This window comes from Coenobita brevimanus, chromosome 51 (assembly GCF_032717465.1).
Source record: "Coenobita brevimanus isolate Jiangsu-jjx chromosome 51, ASM3271746v2, whole genome shotgun sequence".
NCBI classification, from domain to species: domain Eukaryota; kingdom Metazoa; phylum Arthropoda; class Malacostraca; order Decapoda; family Coenobitidae; genus Coenobita; species Coenobita brevimanus.
The window spans coordinates 9,341,525-9,358,980 of NC_137004.1; the positions used below are offsets into that span (position 1 = coordinate 9,341,525).

At 52.4% G+C, this 17,456-nt stretch overlaps 3 protein-coding genes across 3 annotated transcripts; 2 read left to right on the forward strand and 1 right to left on the reverse strand.

The window, feature by feature from the left end:
- The first annotated feature begins 4,020 nt into the window (after positions 1-4,020).
- Positions 4,021-4,392, forward strand: LOC145400057 (histone H2B). Its single transcript, XM_080272559.1, has one exon. The coding sequence runs from the start codon at positions 4,021-4,023 to the stop codon at positions 4,390-4,392; it is 372 nt and encodes a 123-aa protein (XP_080128685.1).
- A 2,567-nt stretch (positions 4,393-6,959) lies between these two features.
- Positions 6,960-7,370, reverse strand: LOC145400058 (histone H3-like). The gene has a single exon (XM_080272560.1). The coding sequence runs from the start codon at positions 7,368-7,370 to the stop codon at positions 6,960-6,962; it is 411 nt and encodes a 136-aa protein (XP_080128686.1).
- Positions 7,371-14,087: 6,717 nt separating this feature from the next.
- On the forward strand, positions 14,088-14,399 carry LOC145400137 (histone H4-like). Its single transcript, XM_080272650.1, has one exon. The coding sequence runs from the start codon at positions 14,088-14,090 to the stop codon at positions 14,397-14,399; it is 312 nt and encodes a 103-aa protein (XP_080128776.1).
- The last annotated feature ends 3,057 nt before the right edge of the window (positions 14,400-17,456 follow it).

Genomic DNA, 17,456 nt, shown 5'->3' on the forward strand with positions numbered 1-17,456 from the left:
CCAGGTCCCCCCTTCCTACTCCCACCCAAACAACCTAGGAGACACCAGCAACACCGCCAACACCTCAACTCCCACCTCCCTCCGCATACTACAGTGGAACATCCTCGGTGCCTCTGCACGCCGCTCCCTGCTAGAAGAAGTCGCATACAAAGACAATATAGACATCTTCCTCCTGCAGGAGACTCTCTTAAGCAAGCACCGCCCACTGCGTATGCGGGGTTTCACCCCCTTCCTACTACCTTATGTGCGTGGTGGTCCTCGAGGATGCGCCATCCTCGTCCGAGAACACATTCCTGCAGCCGCCATCAACCCCCTGCCAGACTGTTCTGAGGCAGAGATTCAGGGTGTGGACCTCACCCTAGCACAAGGCCACCTCAAAATATATAATCTCTACCGCTCACCCACGGCCGACCTAAGACTGGGGGAGCTACTCTCACTCTCTGCCACAGAAGAAGTCTTTATTGGCGGAGATTTTAATGCCCACCACCCCTGCCTTAACTCCCAAAGCCCCACAAATCCCACAGGACGCCACCTAGCTACAGTCTTGGAGGAAACACCAACCATCACTCTCCTAAACGACGCTGACTCTCCAACACATCTACAAGGGGCAGGCTAGACCTCTCCCTCGTGTCGTCAACGCTAGCACGTCACTCCACTTGGGAGATCCACTCCACTCTAACCTCTGACCATCATGCCATCCTCTGCACCATCCCAATCACCCCACTCCCCAGACCTCCTGGCCCCCCACCCCGGTGGAACACCAAGAGCGCAGACTGGGGTCTCTTCACGAACACACTAGACGACCTCATCAACAGCGATCCCTCACAGGACCTAGAGGAACATGCTGACCAGATCATCAATGCCTTTCAAGCAGCAGCAGGAACGGCAATTCCCACCACCACCCCCATTAAGCGCCACCACAAAAACCACTGGTACTACTGCCCCAGAGTCAAAGAACTCAATCACCATTTAAACAGGGCCAAAAAGATCTACAGGGCCAACCCCACCCCTGAGGCACTTAGATATCTCCAGTCAGTCATCCAGCACTCCATCGCTGAGAAAAACAGCATCAAAGAACAGAAATGGCTGGAGTGGTGTCAGTCACTAGGAGCACACTCTAACCTTGGCTCTATATGGAAAAAACTGAAAGCGGTCTCCAGCCCCCCCTCTGCCCGACCCCCAACTCATCCAAATCCCCGCAAAGAGGCAGAAAACCTAGCGGAAACCTTTGCCAGACGCACCTCCCCCACTCAACTCCCAAATGATGTCAGACGCCGGCAGGAGGAACTCCACCAACACAGAGCTGAAATGATCCACATCAGCCAAAACACCCCAGCTGAGTCTGATCGCCCTTTCACAACACATGAGCTGGCCCAAGCAAAGAAAAGCAGTACAGATACAGCTCCTGGCCTAGATGGAATCACTTACAGCATGCTTTCACATGCGGGCCCAGTGGCTGAGAGGGCCTTTCTGGACCTCCTCAACCACTCTTGGACCTTAGGCCGATTGCCCTTGCAGTGGAAGCATGCTGTGATACACCCAATCCCCAAACAAAATGACCCCAATAACCCCAGGCCCATCTCTCTTCTTAGCTGCCTCGGCAAAACGGCTGAGCGCATGGTGCTCCACCGCCTCCAATGGTGCTTGCCCCCCCCTCACCGCTACACTTTTGCATATACCAAAGGCAAAGGGGCCACAGAATGTCTTGGCTCCTTCCTCTGTGAACTCCGAGGAAGCAAAGGACTTGCTGTCTTCATTGACCTCGAGAAGGCCTTCGAGCTTGCATGTCCTGAGGCAATCCTGGCATCCTTGGCACACAAGGGTGTGAGGGGCCGCCTCCTTTGCTGGCTCGACGACTTCTTCCGGGATCGTGAAGCTGCTGTCCGCTTCCAAGGACACACGTCTGCTCCACACCGACATCAAAATGGCACTCCACAAGGCAGTATCCTCAGCCCAACTCTGTTCAACACCCTTGTGGAGTGCCTCTTATGCACTGATCTAGGCCCAGGAACCCGCCTACTCTGCTACGCTGACGACCTTGCCCTCATTATCCATCAAGGCCCCTTCTTTACACGAGCACAAAGGGCTCTCTCTAAGCTCACCAATATATGCAGAGAACTGGGGCTAAAAATTAACATCAACAAAACCAAAGCTCTCCCCCTGGGTATTGGGCCTCCCACAGACCAACTAAGACTCGGAAACACGTCCATTGAATACGTAACCTCCCACAAATACCTTGGAGTAACAATAGACTCCCACCTTTCCTTCAGAGGTGAAGTGACACGGCTCAGGGAGAAAACCAGAACGCGTACCTCCGCGCTCAGAGCCCTAGCAGGCAAAGGGGGAGGTGCGTCCTTCAGAGTCCTCCGTCTCTTTTATATACAAGCGGTAAGGTCCATTGTTGATTACTCCGCCCCTGTCCTTCTCACCATCGACACTGCCCAATCAAACAGACTTGAGGTCATTCAGAATGAAGCCCTGAGGATTATGACCAACTCTCCTCAGTGGACCAAGCTATGCAACCTCCGCCTAGAATGCAACCTAGAATCTCTCCACCATCGCATCCAGGCAAGAGTGACAAGCCTAGCCATCAAACTGGCCCACACAGCCTCCCCCCTTCCCCTCCTCTCACGCATAAAAGCTGCAACTGGCCTTCACCCTGACATCCTTTCCCGGAGCTGGATGCACAGTGTTGCCCGCGCCATCCACGCCCTAAACCTTTCTGCTATGATGCAAACCCCCGACTCTCCTTCCCCTCATTACCGCCCCCAAGCCCCTTGGAACCCACCCTTATACAACCTCCTCCTCCCAGACTCGCCAAACAAAGCTAACACCCCCACCCAATTGCTGCGCCAAGAGGGGTTGCAACGCATTGCTTCAATCACCCCCCCTGATGCCGTCACTTATTACACGGACGGCTCTGTTACGGACACACGAGCCGGGGCAGCCTTTGTGTGCGGCGACCACAGTCACGGCTTCCGAGTCACAAATGGCGCTTCCACGCTTCAAACCGAACTCGCTGCTATCGCAGCAGCTTTAAAAGACGCCCTTCACACCGCACCCTCCTCGACCATCATCATTCATTCTGACTCCACTGCTGCCATCCATGTCCTTAAACAATTTTCACCCTCTGACAACCTCGCACTAACCACTGACATCCATACAACAGCCCAACAGATCCGAGAGGCAGGGGGATCCATCACCATCCACTGGATCCCCAGCCACGTTGGAATAAAGGGGAATGAGAGGGCTGATAAGGCAGCCAAACATGCATCAGCCCACCCCCACATTGACACAGACATACCCCCAAGCCTATCACGCATCAAACAAAAGATCAAGCAACGAACAGCCAGACGCAACCACATCGATCATGAGGCAGAAGTCAAACTCGGTTCTCCATCTGCCACCTGGTTTGCCCAGGCCACCAAATATACTGAACTTATGCAGCCACTACCCAAAGACAACCGCCTCCTCACCCACATTCATCGCCTCCGGCTGGGCTTCGCGTGCAAAGCTGAAATCACCACAAACAACACCTCTCCCACAGAATGCGAACACTGTGAGGCCCCCACCTCTCAACCACTCCTTCACTACCTGCTAAACTGCCCTGCCACATCTCGCCTTCGGGTCAAACCCCCCTACCCTAATCCCGACACACTAAGATCCGAAAATCATCCCATTCCCCCATGCACGCTCCGCAAGGCAGCCGCCGATATCATCGCCACAACACCAACTCGCACCCTCTTAGAAGTGGCACAAGCTGCCCCACCTCCTAAATAACCCTCCCCCAAAAAATCAGCAGAAGAACGCAATGCGCTGCTAAGCCCTAGGGGCACCGCAGTGACATGCCATCTTCCCAGTTACTTTACAAGCCTTCCCACACAAACCGGGCTAATAGATGGCCCGGCCTGCACTAAAGGTGCAGAAAACTTTAAACGAACGAACGAACGCGGCCCCCATGTCGACTCAGTCTCTCGCTCGCTCCCGCACCGTGCACATACCGTCTGACTCGGCGCCGCCATGCCACCCAAGACCTCCGGAAAGGCCGCTAAGAAGGCCGGCAAGGCCCAGAAGGCCATTGCCAAGGGAGACAAGAAGAAGAAGCGTAGGAGGAAGGAGAGCTACAGCATCTACATCTACAAAGTGCTCAAGCAGGTCCACCCTGACACCGGTGTTTCCTCCAAGGCGATGTCTATCATGAACTCTTTCGTGAATGACATCTTCGAGCGCATTGCTGCAGAGGCTTCACGCCTGGCACACTACAACAAGCGTTCAACCATCACCAGCCGGGAGATCCAGACGGCCGTCAGGCTGCTCCTCCCTGGCGAGCTGGCCAAGCACGCCGTGTCTGAAGGCACCAAGGCTGTCACCAAGTACACCTCCTCAAAGTAGAGAGGTTACACTCTTGGCCATTTCAACATTTCCGGCTCCAATCGGAGCCACAAGATTTTCGATAAAAAGGGGAAAGACAGACTTACCAATTTTCCACTCAGGAACTCTGGTTTATCAGCTTTCTCTCTCTCTCTCTCTCTCTCTCTCTCTCTCTCTCTCTCTCTCTCTCTCTCTTTCTTTTCGGCAACGGTGGTTTGGGATGGGTACGTAGGCACAATCGAAATGTTTTGAACTAGGGTTGGGGGTTAAAACAATAGAGTCAAAATAAAAGAGTAAATAGGGGCGTGCGGGCCTTCTTATTCATCTGAACAACCAACAACAACGTACCGTCGCCCCAAGAAGTGACGGCACAGTGTCAGATTGCTTCGGTCACTCACCACTGCCATGCGTTCTAGGAAAACAGTGAATAAGAGGTAAACATTCAATGCCTTCATCACGTCATGCCAAATAATCGTATATATTATATCGTACAAATAATGATGTAAAATGAATAACAGGAGGCAGTGATAAATTAGATGGTAACACTTAGTTATCTTTCCCGATTTGAATGAATGTGAAATGTATTAACTTCGCGCGCGGTGGCCGGTACGCCTAAAACTCCCAGTCCCTTTTTTTTTTTTTTTTTTTTTTTTTTTTTTTTTTTGATAGCCCCCTGTCTTATATGAAATAATCCTGAGATTTTTCTTCGTGGGAAACTGGCCAAAGGCAGTGTAATAACTGCATGTCCTTGAGTGAATGTTATCTCCTTTCGTGCGTGTTGACCGAAACATTTAAAATAGCTTACCGGCTTACGCCTCCTTCCCGCTTTCTGTCGTCGTCCACCGAGACATTGGAAACGGAAATAAATGACTTTAAATTATTCCCTAGTATTGTAACGGAAATTATTTTCTACATAATATTTATTCATATCCAATGTTTATTGAAGCTCCCTTTTGTTCAGTCTTACGCTACCCAAACGTCACTGTCTGTTACCATGCTAGATTTGAACTCCACAACATATTTATTCCCGACTCTGCCTGAGCGACAGTTGTGAAATATCACTCAGTTCCGTTTAGGAATTCCTATTATCGTAACGAACCAACTGCTTCCTACAATACTTTTGAAATATACAGATAACTGGTCATGGATTTGTTGTTTCTTGTAACAATTTTACGTATTAGGCTTCACCCCGTACAGATATAAGGAAGAGTAGGGACACTATCGCTGACCGAAAACTTATGGATACTCCGCCGGCACTTCTTAGGCCGCCTGTACCAACCAACCCACTCAACAGGCGTACAGTAAATACATGCATGACATCGTATCATGCCTATTCATGTCAGCCTATAAAATGTAGGTACATACAACAACACATGTGCACAAATACATTTATACTATGTACGCAGTGACCTACACATGTACGTACACACTAAGTCATGCTCACATACACACAAGCCCTCATACGTCCGTACACACAGACATACATGCTCACAAAGACACACACATACACATACGTACAGTATAAACATACAACATACATACATACACACGCACAACTGCAGTTAAAAATCGATGGGTTCAGGTTCCCTTTTTTTTTTTTTTTTTTTTTTTTTTTTTTTCTCAGTATATTCACTGAAGAATTTACCGTGCGTTCGTGGCCACTGTCAAACCTTCATGACGGGTACAGAGCATCTCCTAATACGCAGCGGGAATGAGGGCGTGACTGAATCGGTCAGGAAGTAAACGAAACAGGCAAATAACGACAACAAAAACTGCGACGTGAACAACAGATCAACAAAAGAAATACACGAATAGGTAAGTTCCCTTCCCCCCCCCACCCACCCGCCCAAAACAAGTAAATGAATGATTGAAAAAAGGATGAATGAATGAATGCATGTATGTAAGTATATAAGTATAGTTCATTCGTCTGTGTGCGTGCGTGTGTGTGTGTGTGTGTGTGTGTGTGTGTGTGTGTCCTCAAACGTCCGTACACACAGACATACATGCTCACAAAGACACACAAATACATACGTACAGTATAAACATACGGACACACGCACAACTGCAGGCGAGAATCGATGGGTTCATTTTTTTTTTTTTTTTTTTTTCCAGCATTGTAAATGAAGGATTCATCTTGCGTTCATGACGGATAGAGAGCATCTCCTAATATGCAGCGGAAATGCCTTTCTCGTTGTGCAAACCTGTGTACCTTTATGAGGGCGTGAGTGAATCGCTGAGTAAGTCAAAGAAACGCAAATAACGACAACAAAAAATGCGCGTCAACAACACATCAACCAAGGAAATAAACGAATAGGCAAGTTCTCCCTCCCCCCCCCAAACAAAAATAAGTAAATGAATGATTGAAAAAAGGATGAATGAATGAATGCATGTATGTAAGTATATAAGTACAGTTCATTCGTCCGTAAGTGTGTGTGTGTGTGTGTGTGTGTGTGTGTGTGTGTGCGGAAAAGCAAGAGCTGATATATGGAAACCTAAACTGAGGGTCTGTCATCATCTCTCTTTGAAAAAGGGTTTTGGCCCTGAAAAGGGCCGAGATTTCTTTCGATCGAGGTGAGGGGCCTCTCGCCTTAGGCGCGCTCGCCACGGATGCGGCGGACCAGCTGGATGTCCTTAGGCATGATTGTTACACGCTTGGCGTGGATGGCACACAGGTTGGTGTCCTCAAAGAGACCGACCAAATAGGCCTCAGACGCCTCCTGCAGAGCCATGACGGCAGAGGACTGGAAGCGCAGGTCAGTCTTGAAGTCCTGGGCAATCTCACGGACGAGACGCTGGAATGGCAGCTTCCTTATAAGCAGCTCAGTGCTCTTCTGGTAGCGACGGATCTCACGCAGGGCCACAGTGCCAGGCCTGTAACGATGGGGTTTCTTGACGCCGCCGGTGGCAGGGGCGGACTTGCGAGCGGCCTTGGTGGCCAGCTGCTTGCGAGGGGCCTTGCCCCCAGTGGACTTGAGTGCAGTCTGCCTGGTACGAGCCATGGCTGAGCGTGACTGAGCGAGCGAGAAGAGCGAGAGTGTTGGCGCGCCGCGCAGTGGTGGTGGTGGTGGTGGGATATTCGCCCCGGCCCAGAGGCCGAGGCACGGGCAAATTGGAGCCCGTTAGGGGTCATGCCAAACTGGCATAGACAGACTAACGAGGAGGCGGGTATCAGGTTACCACCCGTGTCAAAGTGGGGAGAGGGACCCCCGCAATCACAGCGGAGGCGTCCCGCAGGTCCTCCCCGGACCAAACAAAAGTGCGGGCCAAGCAGGATCGGAAGGCATGCGTCACCGGACACCGCAGGACATAATGTAGGAGAGGCTCCTCCTCCAACTCCAGACAAAAGTCGCACGGGTCCGGCCGGGCTAGAGCTGTCTGCCTGTAGCACAGGAAGCCCAGATGCATCCGATGAATGTGGACCAGGACAGCATTGGGAACATCAGGCAGTGGTGGCAGAGGCTCACAGCGGGTAGCCGCCGCGTACCAAGTAGCAGAACGAGAGCCTTCTGCCACACAAACCTGATGCTCCTCCCGGGCCCACCGCATGACAGTGGACCTGAGCGGCTGAAGGATCTGATGCGTCCCGCTCGGGAGGACAAAAGACACCTCCCGGAGCGAGCACGCCAGCCGCGCCGCCTGATCCGCATGCTCATTACCTTTGAGTCCTACATGGCCTGGTACCCAGTGGAGGGTCACCGACCCCCGTCACTGACAACTCTGGCCGCACATACATAAATTGAGGATAGGAGGAGGGGGTTGTCCCCCAGGGATCCGGAATGGACAGCCTGAATCGCTGAAAGTGAGTCAGAATGTACCACCACATGGGTGGAGGCATGCTGGCTTGCATGCCGCAGTGCCCCCAATATGGCCACAAGCTCTGTCTGAAAGACAGACACACCCTGTGTGACGCGCCACGATACCACCGCAGCCCGCATACGAAGGCTGCCCCCGCAGCCCCGTCGGCAGAGACCGAGCCATCGGTATAGTAGTCTGCGGATGCTGGGCGCCGCAGAGCCTCTATCCGCGCCAAGGCCTCCCGCCGAAGGAGAGCAGGGACAGCATTTCGCCCTCCGCCAGCAGTCGGAACGACGACTTGAATAGGCGGAGACGTCCAGGGCGGTGGCTCAGTGTAGCCCACACAGGGCGTGTCAGGCTCCTTGCAAATACCAGTGGCCGCTCCCAGCTCATGCAGCGCGGCAACCAACCCACGGACCCAGTCCCTGCGCGGGCAAGGATCAGGCGGCCGCAAAAGAAGCCGCTTAAACAGGGCCGAGACCGGGGCCTATGCTGCACAAGCTGCAAGATGACCGCAGCAGCGCGGAGCACGACCCTACCCCGAAGCGAGGGGAGGCCGCACTCCAAACGGAGATTGACTAGACGTGTCCACATGGGGACATGAAGCATTATCCTCATTGCGTCATTCTGAACCACTTTCAGCAAGGCGGCTATCTGAGGGGCCAAGCCTGTCATGCAGATAGCACTGAAGTCGATGACCGACCGGATGGCATGAATATAGAAGGTTCTGAGGACCTCAAAAGAGGCCCCCAGGCTCTTCCGGGAAAGGAAGCGGAGAGCCGCCATCCGAGATCGAGCCCTCTCCCTCAGGTATCTAACATGACAGGCGAATTTCAGCCCCGAGTCCATCCAGACCCCCAGGTATTTGTGGGTCGTCACACAGGCTAGAGGGTGTCCTCCCAACAGCATCAGGAAGGCCGGCGGGCTGAGGGCAAAAGGCATATAGCGGGTCTTCGCCATATTTACCTTCAACCCCAGCTCCGCCGACCGTCGATAGAGCCGCGAGAGGGCCTCATTGGCCTGTGTGTAGCAGTCTCTCCTTGAAAAGACTAGAACCAGGTCGTCCGCATAAGCAAGAAGCGTGACCCCCCGGCCATACTCCACATCCAACAACCCTTCAACGAGAATGTTGAAAAGGATAGGGCTCAGCACACTGCCCTGCGGCGTGCCATTTGGATGGGAGTATGCCGGGGAAAACTACTTGAAAGCGGACGCTAGCAGCCCTGTCAAGGAAGAAATCCTTGACCCACGATAGCAGCCTGCCTCCGATCCCTCGAGCCACAAGGCCGCTCAAGATGACTAACGGATTAGCCAGCTCGAACGCCTTCTCGAGATCAAGAAAGACAGCCATTCCCACTCGACCCCGAAGCTCCCGAGGAATGATGCCAGACATTGTGCAGCATTACGTTTCCGGTGATATGCAAAAATCCTCAGGTGTAACGGCCCCAGACGCCACGACAGCCGCGCCCGCACCACCCTCTCAGCTGTCTTGCCAATACAACTGAGGAGGGAGATGGGGCGCATGGCACCTGGGTCGTTTGGCTTCGGGATGGGGTGGATAACAGCCGTCTTCCATGACCGCGGCAAAAGCCCCTAAGACCCGGAGAGATTGAGCAGATCCAGCAACCACGCCTTACCACAATCCCCCGCATGCGCAAGGATGGAATACGTAAGGCCGTCGAGGCCCGGAGCAGTGTCGGCCCTGCGCCGCAGAGCCGCCAGGAGCTCGCCCACCGTGATGGGGCAGTCAGCCTCATCAGGTTGGGAGCAAGCCTCCCGGACGGCCGCAGCACGAGAGTCTGACAACCCCTCCAGAGTGGCCCCGACGGACTGCGGAAGATTGTGGGAAGCAGAGCGATCCGCAAAGTGTTTAGCCAATCGGTCAGCCTCTGAGACCGGGTCAGGGTGTGAAGGCGGACGAGAGGGGCGAGGGTTGGTGAAGGACCGCAGCCTCCTCCACATCTCTCGGAGAGTGGTGTGAGCACCCAGAGTCCGGCACCACCGAACCAATGCCTCCTCCCGAATGCGACGCTTTTCAACCAGCACGTGTCGCGACACAGCCTCTAAGCGCCTGCGCAGGGGTGAGCCGCGACGCCGTCGTTAATCGCAGCGCGCCGCATTCAGCCGCCTATTCAGCTACCTGACCCGGTCGCAGTAAAACCATCCATCTCGGTAAACTCTTGTGGACCGCCGCTTCTGGGGAATTGCCTCTGAAGCGGCCTGCCCAAAGACGCTGGCCACCAGATCCGCAAAACTCTCCAAGTCTGAGGGGTGGTGGGACGAGGAGAAAAGACGGACGAGGGCACGCTCAAAAGCCACCCAGTCCGCCCTCTCCACATCCCACTTATGTGGCGGCTCGGGGGGAGGGAGGCAAGCCAACCCCAACTCCACCACAATAGCATAGTGGTCACTCATAAGGGTGGGGTGTATGGACCAACATGCCGAACCCATAAGCGGATCCGACACGAACGTCAGGTCCAGACGCCCCCCCCTAACATGAGTGGGTCCTGATGGGTCCGTCAGCAAGGACACACCAGCCACCTCCTCTAACACCAATGCAATGTGCCGTCCTGCCTCATTAGACCTCTGCGGGGACTGCAGGAGGTCATGGTGCGCGTTGAAGTCGCCCCCTATAAGCACAGGCTCCCTGGTAGCCTGGGAGAACAAGTCCCCCAACTCCAGGGCTGCACTGGCACCATGGTAGATGTTGTACACTGTAAGGGATGACTCAGCAAGTTGAAAACGCACACCATGAACCTCAACATCAGTTCCACAGAATGGAGCAGGCTCACAAACTGTGGAAGCGATGTGGTCCTGGACAAGGATGGCACAACCCCTAGTCTCACCCCGCACATGGGGGAGGAGATGAGTGGTGTATCCCTGCAGCCGGAAAGGGGACCTCTCCCCCAGCAGAGTCTCCTGCAGCATAAACACATGTGGCCGGTCATGAGCAGCAATCTCCTGGAGGAGTGGGAGCTTGCTCATCGCGCCGACGCAGTTCCACTGCAAGACTCTGATGGGGTCGGGGATGCTCTGTCTGGGGAGAGGCGGAGTCGCGTCCCCGCCTCCTCCCGCGACACACGGGGCGACCCGAGGGACGCCCGTGAGACCACGGGGGAACGCGGTCTCGGACTGTTCCGCTCTCCCTCCGACGCCCTCCTCACACGAGGGCCGCGGCCCTCCCTGCGGCCCCTGTCTCTGGCCCTGCCCCGCATCTCCTCGGGAGTCGGGGTTGACTGGCTCCCCTGGGCCTCGGCGGGCACCTGTGTCACCTGTGGCTCTCCCTGGGGCTGCCGCAACACGGGTGAGTCCTGGGGTTGCTGCGCCAGCGCCACCCCACCACCGACCTTGGCCAGTACCCCTGAGACCAACGCCTGTGCTGCACCCAGCAGCTCCTCCTTGGGGCAGGTGAGGGGAAGTGCATTTGCCAGGAGGCCTACGATGCCGATCATCATTTCCCCCATGGCTTGGAGAACAAACCCATGGTCGGTTGATCCTTTCACCTGTGACTGAGGTTGAGGGGAGGGCACAGGAGAAGCAGGAGGCCTGGGACGAGGAACCCTCTGTGGTTTGGGTTGACCCGTCGGCGGGGGGGCGTGCACCTCCGCCACCGTCGAGACGGCGACTGCCGCACCTGGCAGTGGCGGGAAGTCCTCGTTGGTTACCACAGGTGAGGCGGCGTTTGTCGGAGCAAGGCGTTGTTGGCCCCAAACAAAGGTTCCTGGAGGAACCGTCGTGGCCAAGGACGCTTGCTGCTCCTGCACCCAAGAGACCTGGGACTCCCGTCCCTGCTCCACCCTGCGCACTCGGGCAGGACAGGCTGCGTGCCATGCATGGTGAGCACCTTGACAGTTGGGGCACCGGGATCGTACCGTTTCCTTTGCCTTGAATATCTCGAGGCACTGCGTGGTATCGTGCGCCCCGCTGCACATCCCGCAGACTATCGGCCTGTTGCATGATTATCTGTGGTGTCCGTAGCGCTGACACCTGTAGCATCTCAATGGTTCCGGGGTGTAGGGACGGAGCCAGTAGGTCCCCCAGTTGCCGAGATCGAGAGAGGGGACGAGGGGGCCCCGCAGGGTCACCCGCACCTGCACTGTCTCCTCGTGTGTCCTCTGGTGTTGACACCGCTCCGCTTCCTCCACGAGATCGTGCCGCTTGAGGATCTCGAGCAGCATGCGGCGCGGGTACCCCATCACCACAGCCCTTGTAGTTTGCCCGCCTGGCGATAGTTCCACTAATCGGACTTCCGCCGCCTCGTCCTCCGCCACAAGCTTCAGCAGGCGGTGAGCCGTCTCCGTCTGTGGGATGAGGACGCAAGAGCCGTCCATCCCAAAGCGATTCACCACCGTCAGATCCGGGAAGCGACGCTCCAGGGCTGCCACAGCATCGTAAGACGTGGCAAAACCCTCCTGTTGGGGCACCCTGAAGGCTGGGAAGACAGAGCGAGGCGGGGGCGGTGCCTTCACCGATACCGATGGACGTGCAGGCGGTGTGAACCGAGCCGGAGCAGGCGCAGAAAAATCCCCCCCAGCATGAGCCCGCCGCTGACGGCGGCCACCACGCTCCACCAGGACAAAATCATCATCCGCATCCCTAACAGACTCAGGCACACCCCCAGATCCAGCCGCAGATGTAGGAGGCAAGGCAGGACGCGACTGAGAAGGGGCACAAGATGGTGGATTTGTAGGCTGGATTCCCTCCATCTCATCCGCACTGCTACGGAGCACCTTGCGCTGAGGTGCAGAGGCAGGAGGGGGAGTACCCGAAGCAGAAGATCCACCGGCATGGCCAACTCTCACAGTATTGGCTGGAGGCGGGCCACCCGATCCAGAAGCCGCGCTGCTCCCAGACCTATGTCGAGATCGCTTCCCAGACATCTGCAGAGACGACTTGCCAGGATTAGTAGACGGAACTGGTATCTTCGAAGCAAGCCTAGGGTCACGGGAAGCCGGCGGAGTCTTCAACGGCCCCTTTGGCGAGGGCGCCGTACGGCCTGCCATAGCTGGCGGCCGATACACACACACAGGCACACTCACAAGCACTCGTACAATCACCCAGAACGCAGGAAGGAGCCTACCTACAATAGCGGTTACTGTCCCCCTGCTAGCAGAGGACGAGACACCCCTACTATTGCCCCGAAGGACTTTCCTAACCCTATCCCTATCGAGTTTTTGGCCCGCCCTGCGGCTTCCTATAACCACCCCTCTAAGGGGCCTCCTTGTGAACCAGGCCTGCGCCTGGAATCCGCGGAGTTCGGCTTCGTACCACTCTAAACAGGGGTCTCTAGGGCCAGAAAGGAAATATAGAAGGCAAAAAGAACCACACCAGGGCGAGTACACACAAGTGCGTGTACCCCGATACACTACTGTGGCTGAAGACCAAGGCGTGGTCTGAAAAATGGCGGCAAGCAACAACAACAGCAACACCTCAAGCACTGGCGTGATACAAAAGGGCAGAGCAGCTTGATCAATGGCAAACCGGAGAGCTGTTACCCTTGTTGTAGTAGTCAGGAACAGGAGATGTTGTCAGTGCGGAGGCAGGCAGCAGAGTGCGCGCCGTGCCTGGCAGCGGTCTTTTATGCCGCCTGTCTCAGGACTGGCGGCGTTTGAATGGTCGGGGTGTGATGTACATGGCGGTGATTTACTGTTCATGCCTTTTCGATGCAATTCCTGGTTTGCTTGCAAAATTTGGCATGCCCGGTGCCGTGACCTGGCTACGACACCTCTCTAGGATTGGCCTCCTGAGAGCTGGGGTGGGGCCTAGGCCTGAAATCAAGGTTAGATGGATAAGGTTCGTACTTGCACGACCGACACAGGGTTATATAAGGGTGGTTGGCGAGCGGAGTCGTCATTATTGTTGGTGCTGGGAGCGGAGCGGACACTCACTACTACTGGGTCTGAGCAGCAGCTGTAGACACTATGACTGATCGAGGCAAAGGCGGCAAGGGTCTGGGCAAGGGAGGCGCCAAGCGACACCGCAAGGTGCTTCGTGACAACATCCAGGGCATCACCAAGCCTGCCATCCATCGTCTGGCTCGTCGTGGCGGCGTGAAGCGTATCTCGGGCCTGATCTACGAGGAGACCCGCGGTGTTCTCAAGGTGTTCCTCGAGAACGTGATTCGCGATGCTGTCACCTACACTGAGCACGCCAAGCGCAAGACCGTGACCGCCATGGACGTGGTGTACGCCCTGAAGAGACAAGGGCGCACCCTTTACTGCTTCGGCGGTTAAGAGGGTGCGTGCATAACTGCATGGCACTATTCCACCTAGCCACGGCAAAGCACACAACAACCATCACCACCCCCGGACCTCTTTTAGAGGTCCACACCTAATTTCTGTGAAAGAGAATGAATGAAGGCATAGTAGTATAAGTAAATGCAGACGTTGAGCAGGTTAGCTAGCACCAAAATTATTTTTTTTTTTTTTTTTTTTTAATGTAACGGATAGGAAGACATGTAATGCAACCCAACCAACTCTTACCACATCTAACATAACCAACCCTAACCTACCTGAACCATACCAAACCTCCCTCTCTCTCTCTCTCTCTCTCTCTCTCTGGCAGTTTAAAAAAAAAAAAAAAAATTGGGGGGTTAGGCAACTGTCAGTTTTGCTTCTACATCTTCTAATTTTAATGGACGTCTGCATACACATACATTATCACTTATTTTGCTGGGCCATTGCTTTCTCTGTCCCTCTGATCTCCCCCCCCCCATTTCAGGAAAGCTTTCTCCATACCTATCAGGGCAATTTCCATCCTGTTGCGAGAGCATCTCCTCTGCTGTGCTCCGGGAGTCGCCTCCATAAATCGTGAAGGCAAATTCCCACTATTCCAAGGTATTTCTGCCTTCATATGCACGAGCAGCAAACTTGAAGGATGCACCTAGAGAATAGAAGACACAGTCAGTCACGTCAGTGAGGCACCACCCACACAGTGCATGATATGAATGCCTAAGTGTTAGACAGAATGTCTGCATATGAACAAGTTATCCCTTGAATTTGTCGCTGTCACGGCCGTTTTCTCTAAGTGCCAAAACCCACCAATCACCCATCGTACAAGCATTGCATCAACCGCTGAGGCCTGAAATCAAATTTAAATGGATCCGGTTGGTACTTGCACGACCGCTAGTGCATTACATAGAAGAGGTGGTCGACAAGGTGGCTGACACTCGCCTCCCAACAGTTTCACTAAGCAGGCCTTCACCGGAGCTCGCAGTTCGATGGCTGCTGCTGCTGCTGCTGCTGATGATGATGATGATGATGATGATGATGATGATGATGATGATGATGATGATGATGATGATGATGATGATGATGATGATGATGATGATGATGAATGAATGAATGGATGGATAGATGGATGAATAGATAGATTGTGGTTTTTGATTTTATAGGAACTAGTTGTTGCAATACTACTAATGACGAGAGACATGAATGAATAGTATTTTCTTAATTATTCCTCTTATTTGGGGGTGTTAAATCCACCATGGTCGTAACCACACGGATAATATCAGTCTGTCTCTCTATGTAACTCCATATGCTCCTCACAAATAACTCATTTCCAATGCTCTCACTCTTGACTTGCGTCTTTCCAACAAGGTCCAAGCTTCACTTCCATACATTAGAGTTAGTATCACGATACTGTCATGCAGTGCCATTTTACTTCCATGCTCACATCCCTGTTCCTTATCACTGCTTTCAAAGAACCAACAGCCTTTCTTCCCTGTTGTACCCTTCTAAGCACTTCACCCCCTAAACTTCCATCCCTACTTATCACACTACCCAAGTACTTACACGCAATCACATTTTCCATTTCCTCCTCATCCAGCCTCACTGTACATTCAGCGACTTCACTTCTCTCAAACACCATAACCAGAGATAAGGAAAATGTCAAGCACAAAAAATATTTTCTCACGTTTTTTGAAAAGAAAAAGTAAATAAATTATGATTTCCGCTAAAGATGCACCAAAACGGCCTAAATAACATTTTTATCAGATCTCTGGTAATGACTGACAGAAGACAGCGTCTTACAGAAGAAAATCTGAACAAAATCATGGTTACAAACTGTTTTTACAATCGTTCTCCAGTCTGAGCTTTATCTTACAGTACTATGTTTTGTATACAGGTCTGTAGCCAGAATTTTATTTAGGGTGGAATTGTTAGCTAATTCAAAAAGTTAATCATATGTTCCTTTCCTTTTTTCTCATTTTTTAGCTACGGTATATGTACTTAATGTCAGTTTATGGCTTGCTGATACGATCAATTGATCATTCGGTATTATATAAGCTACTGTTTTGAAATGTCAATAGATTTCAGGGATAATCCACCCCTGTCCCCCTTGGATGCAGGATTGGTTGGTATCATTTCTGATTTTGTTTTCCTGAATTTTCACCGAAATAAAGCACTGATTAAAACTACATATTTTAGTTCTACCGTCATATATTTTAGTGCAAACACGTAATATATAAAAAAGCTAAAATGGCGTAAATAACATTTCAATCCGATCTCTGACCATAACCTTACTCTTCCCTACACCCACCGTTGATTCCGTTACACACATTCCTAAACTCATTCACCAAGCCTTGCATATGTAAATGACATAGCAAAATATATAAAACGAGTATGTAAATGAAATAGCAAATGATTATCAAGAAACGTTATAAATATACAGAACGAATAGATAATGAAATTGATAAGTAATAAAAATAAGTAAACAGCACAAATATGTAGCTAAGTGGAATATGGTACACAAGTGCATGTAAAAAAGTGTTGATTTGGAGCAAAGTACTGGTTACCTTATAACATCAGCATCTCTAATTAGGCTATTCACAAAATCGTCATACTAAGCAAGTAAGCAACACTTACGGTATACAACACCAACAAAAAAAATGCCTACATGTCTCAAATCACACAAAAATACATAAATACCGTACCTACATAAAATAAATACCTATATTCTATAATAAACAAAAATATGGTAATACCTGCCTATTAATTTTAAAAAAAATATCCTACCATGCAACAATTAACAGGGAAACAATGGTATATCATAATTACTGCAACTTACCTCCTAATACCCTACAGTGCAAGTTAGTAGCCAACCATGACAAGTTATCGGTATATCAGTTAAATACCTTCTAGTCAACTGGGGTCGCAGTCAGATGCGCCTGGGGTTGCAACTATTACTATAACAATCCAGACTTCCACATCCTAACAAAACTAACCTAACTAATCTAACAACCACAGCCTAACCCAATCTATTCCTTATCCTAGTCCAATTTTATTCTAGCC

Excerpts from the sequence above, each read along its gene's own strand:
- LOC145400057 (XM_080272559.1), top strand. The coding sequence starts at position 4,021 with ATGCCACCCAAGACCTCCGGAAAGGCCGCTAAGAAGGCCGGCAAGGCC.
- LOC145400058 (XM_080272560.1), bottom strand. The coding sequence starts at position 7,370 with ATGGCTCGTACCAGGCAGACTGCACTCAAGTCCACTGGGGGCAAGGCC.
- LOC145400137 (XM_080272650.1), top strand. The coding sequence starts at position 14,088 with ATGACTGATCGAGGCAAAGGCGGCAAGGGTCTGGGCAAGGGAGGCGCC.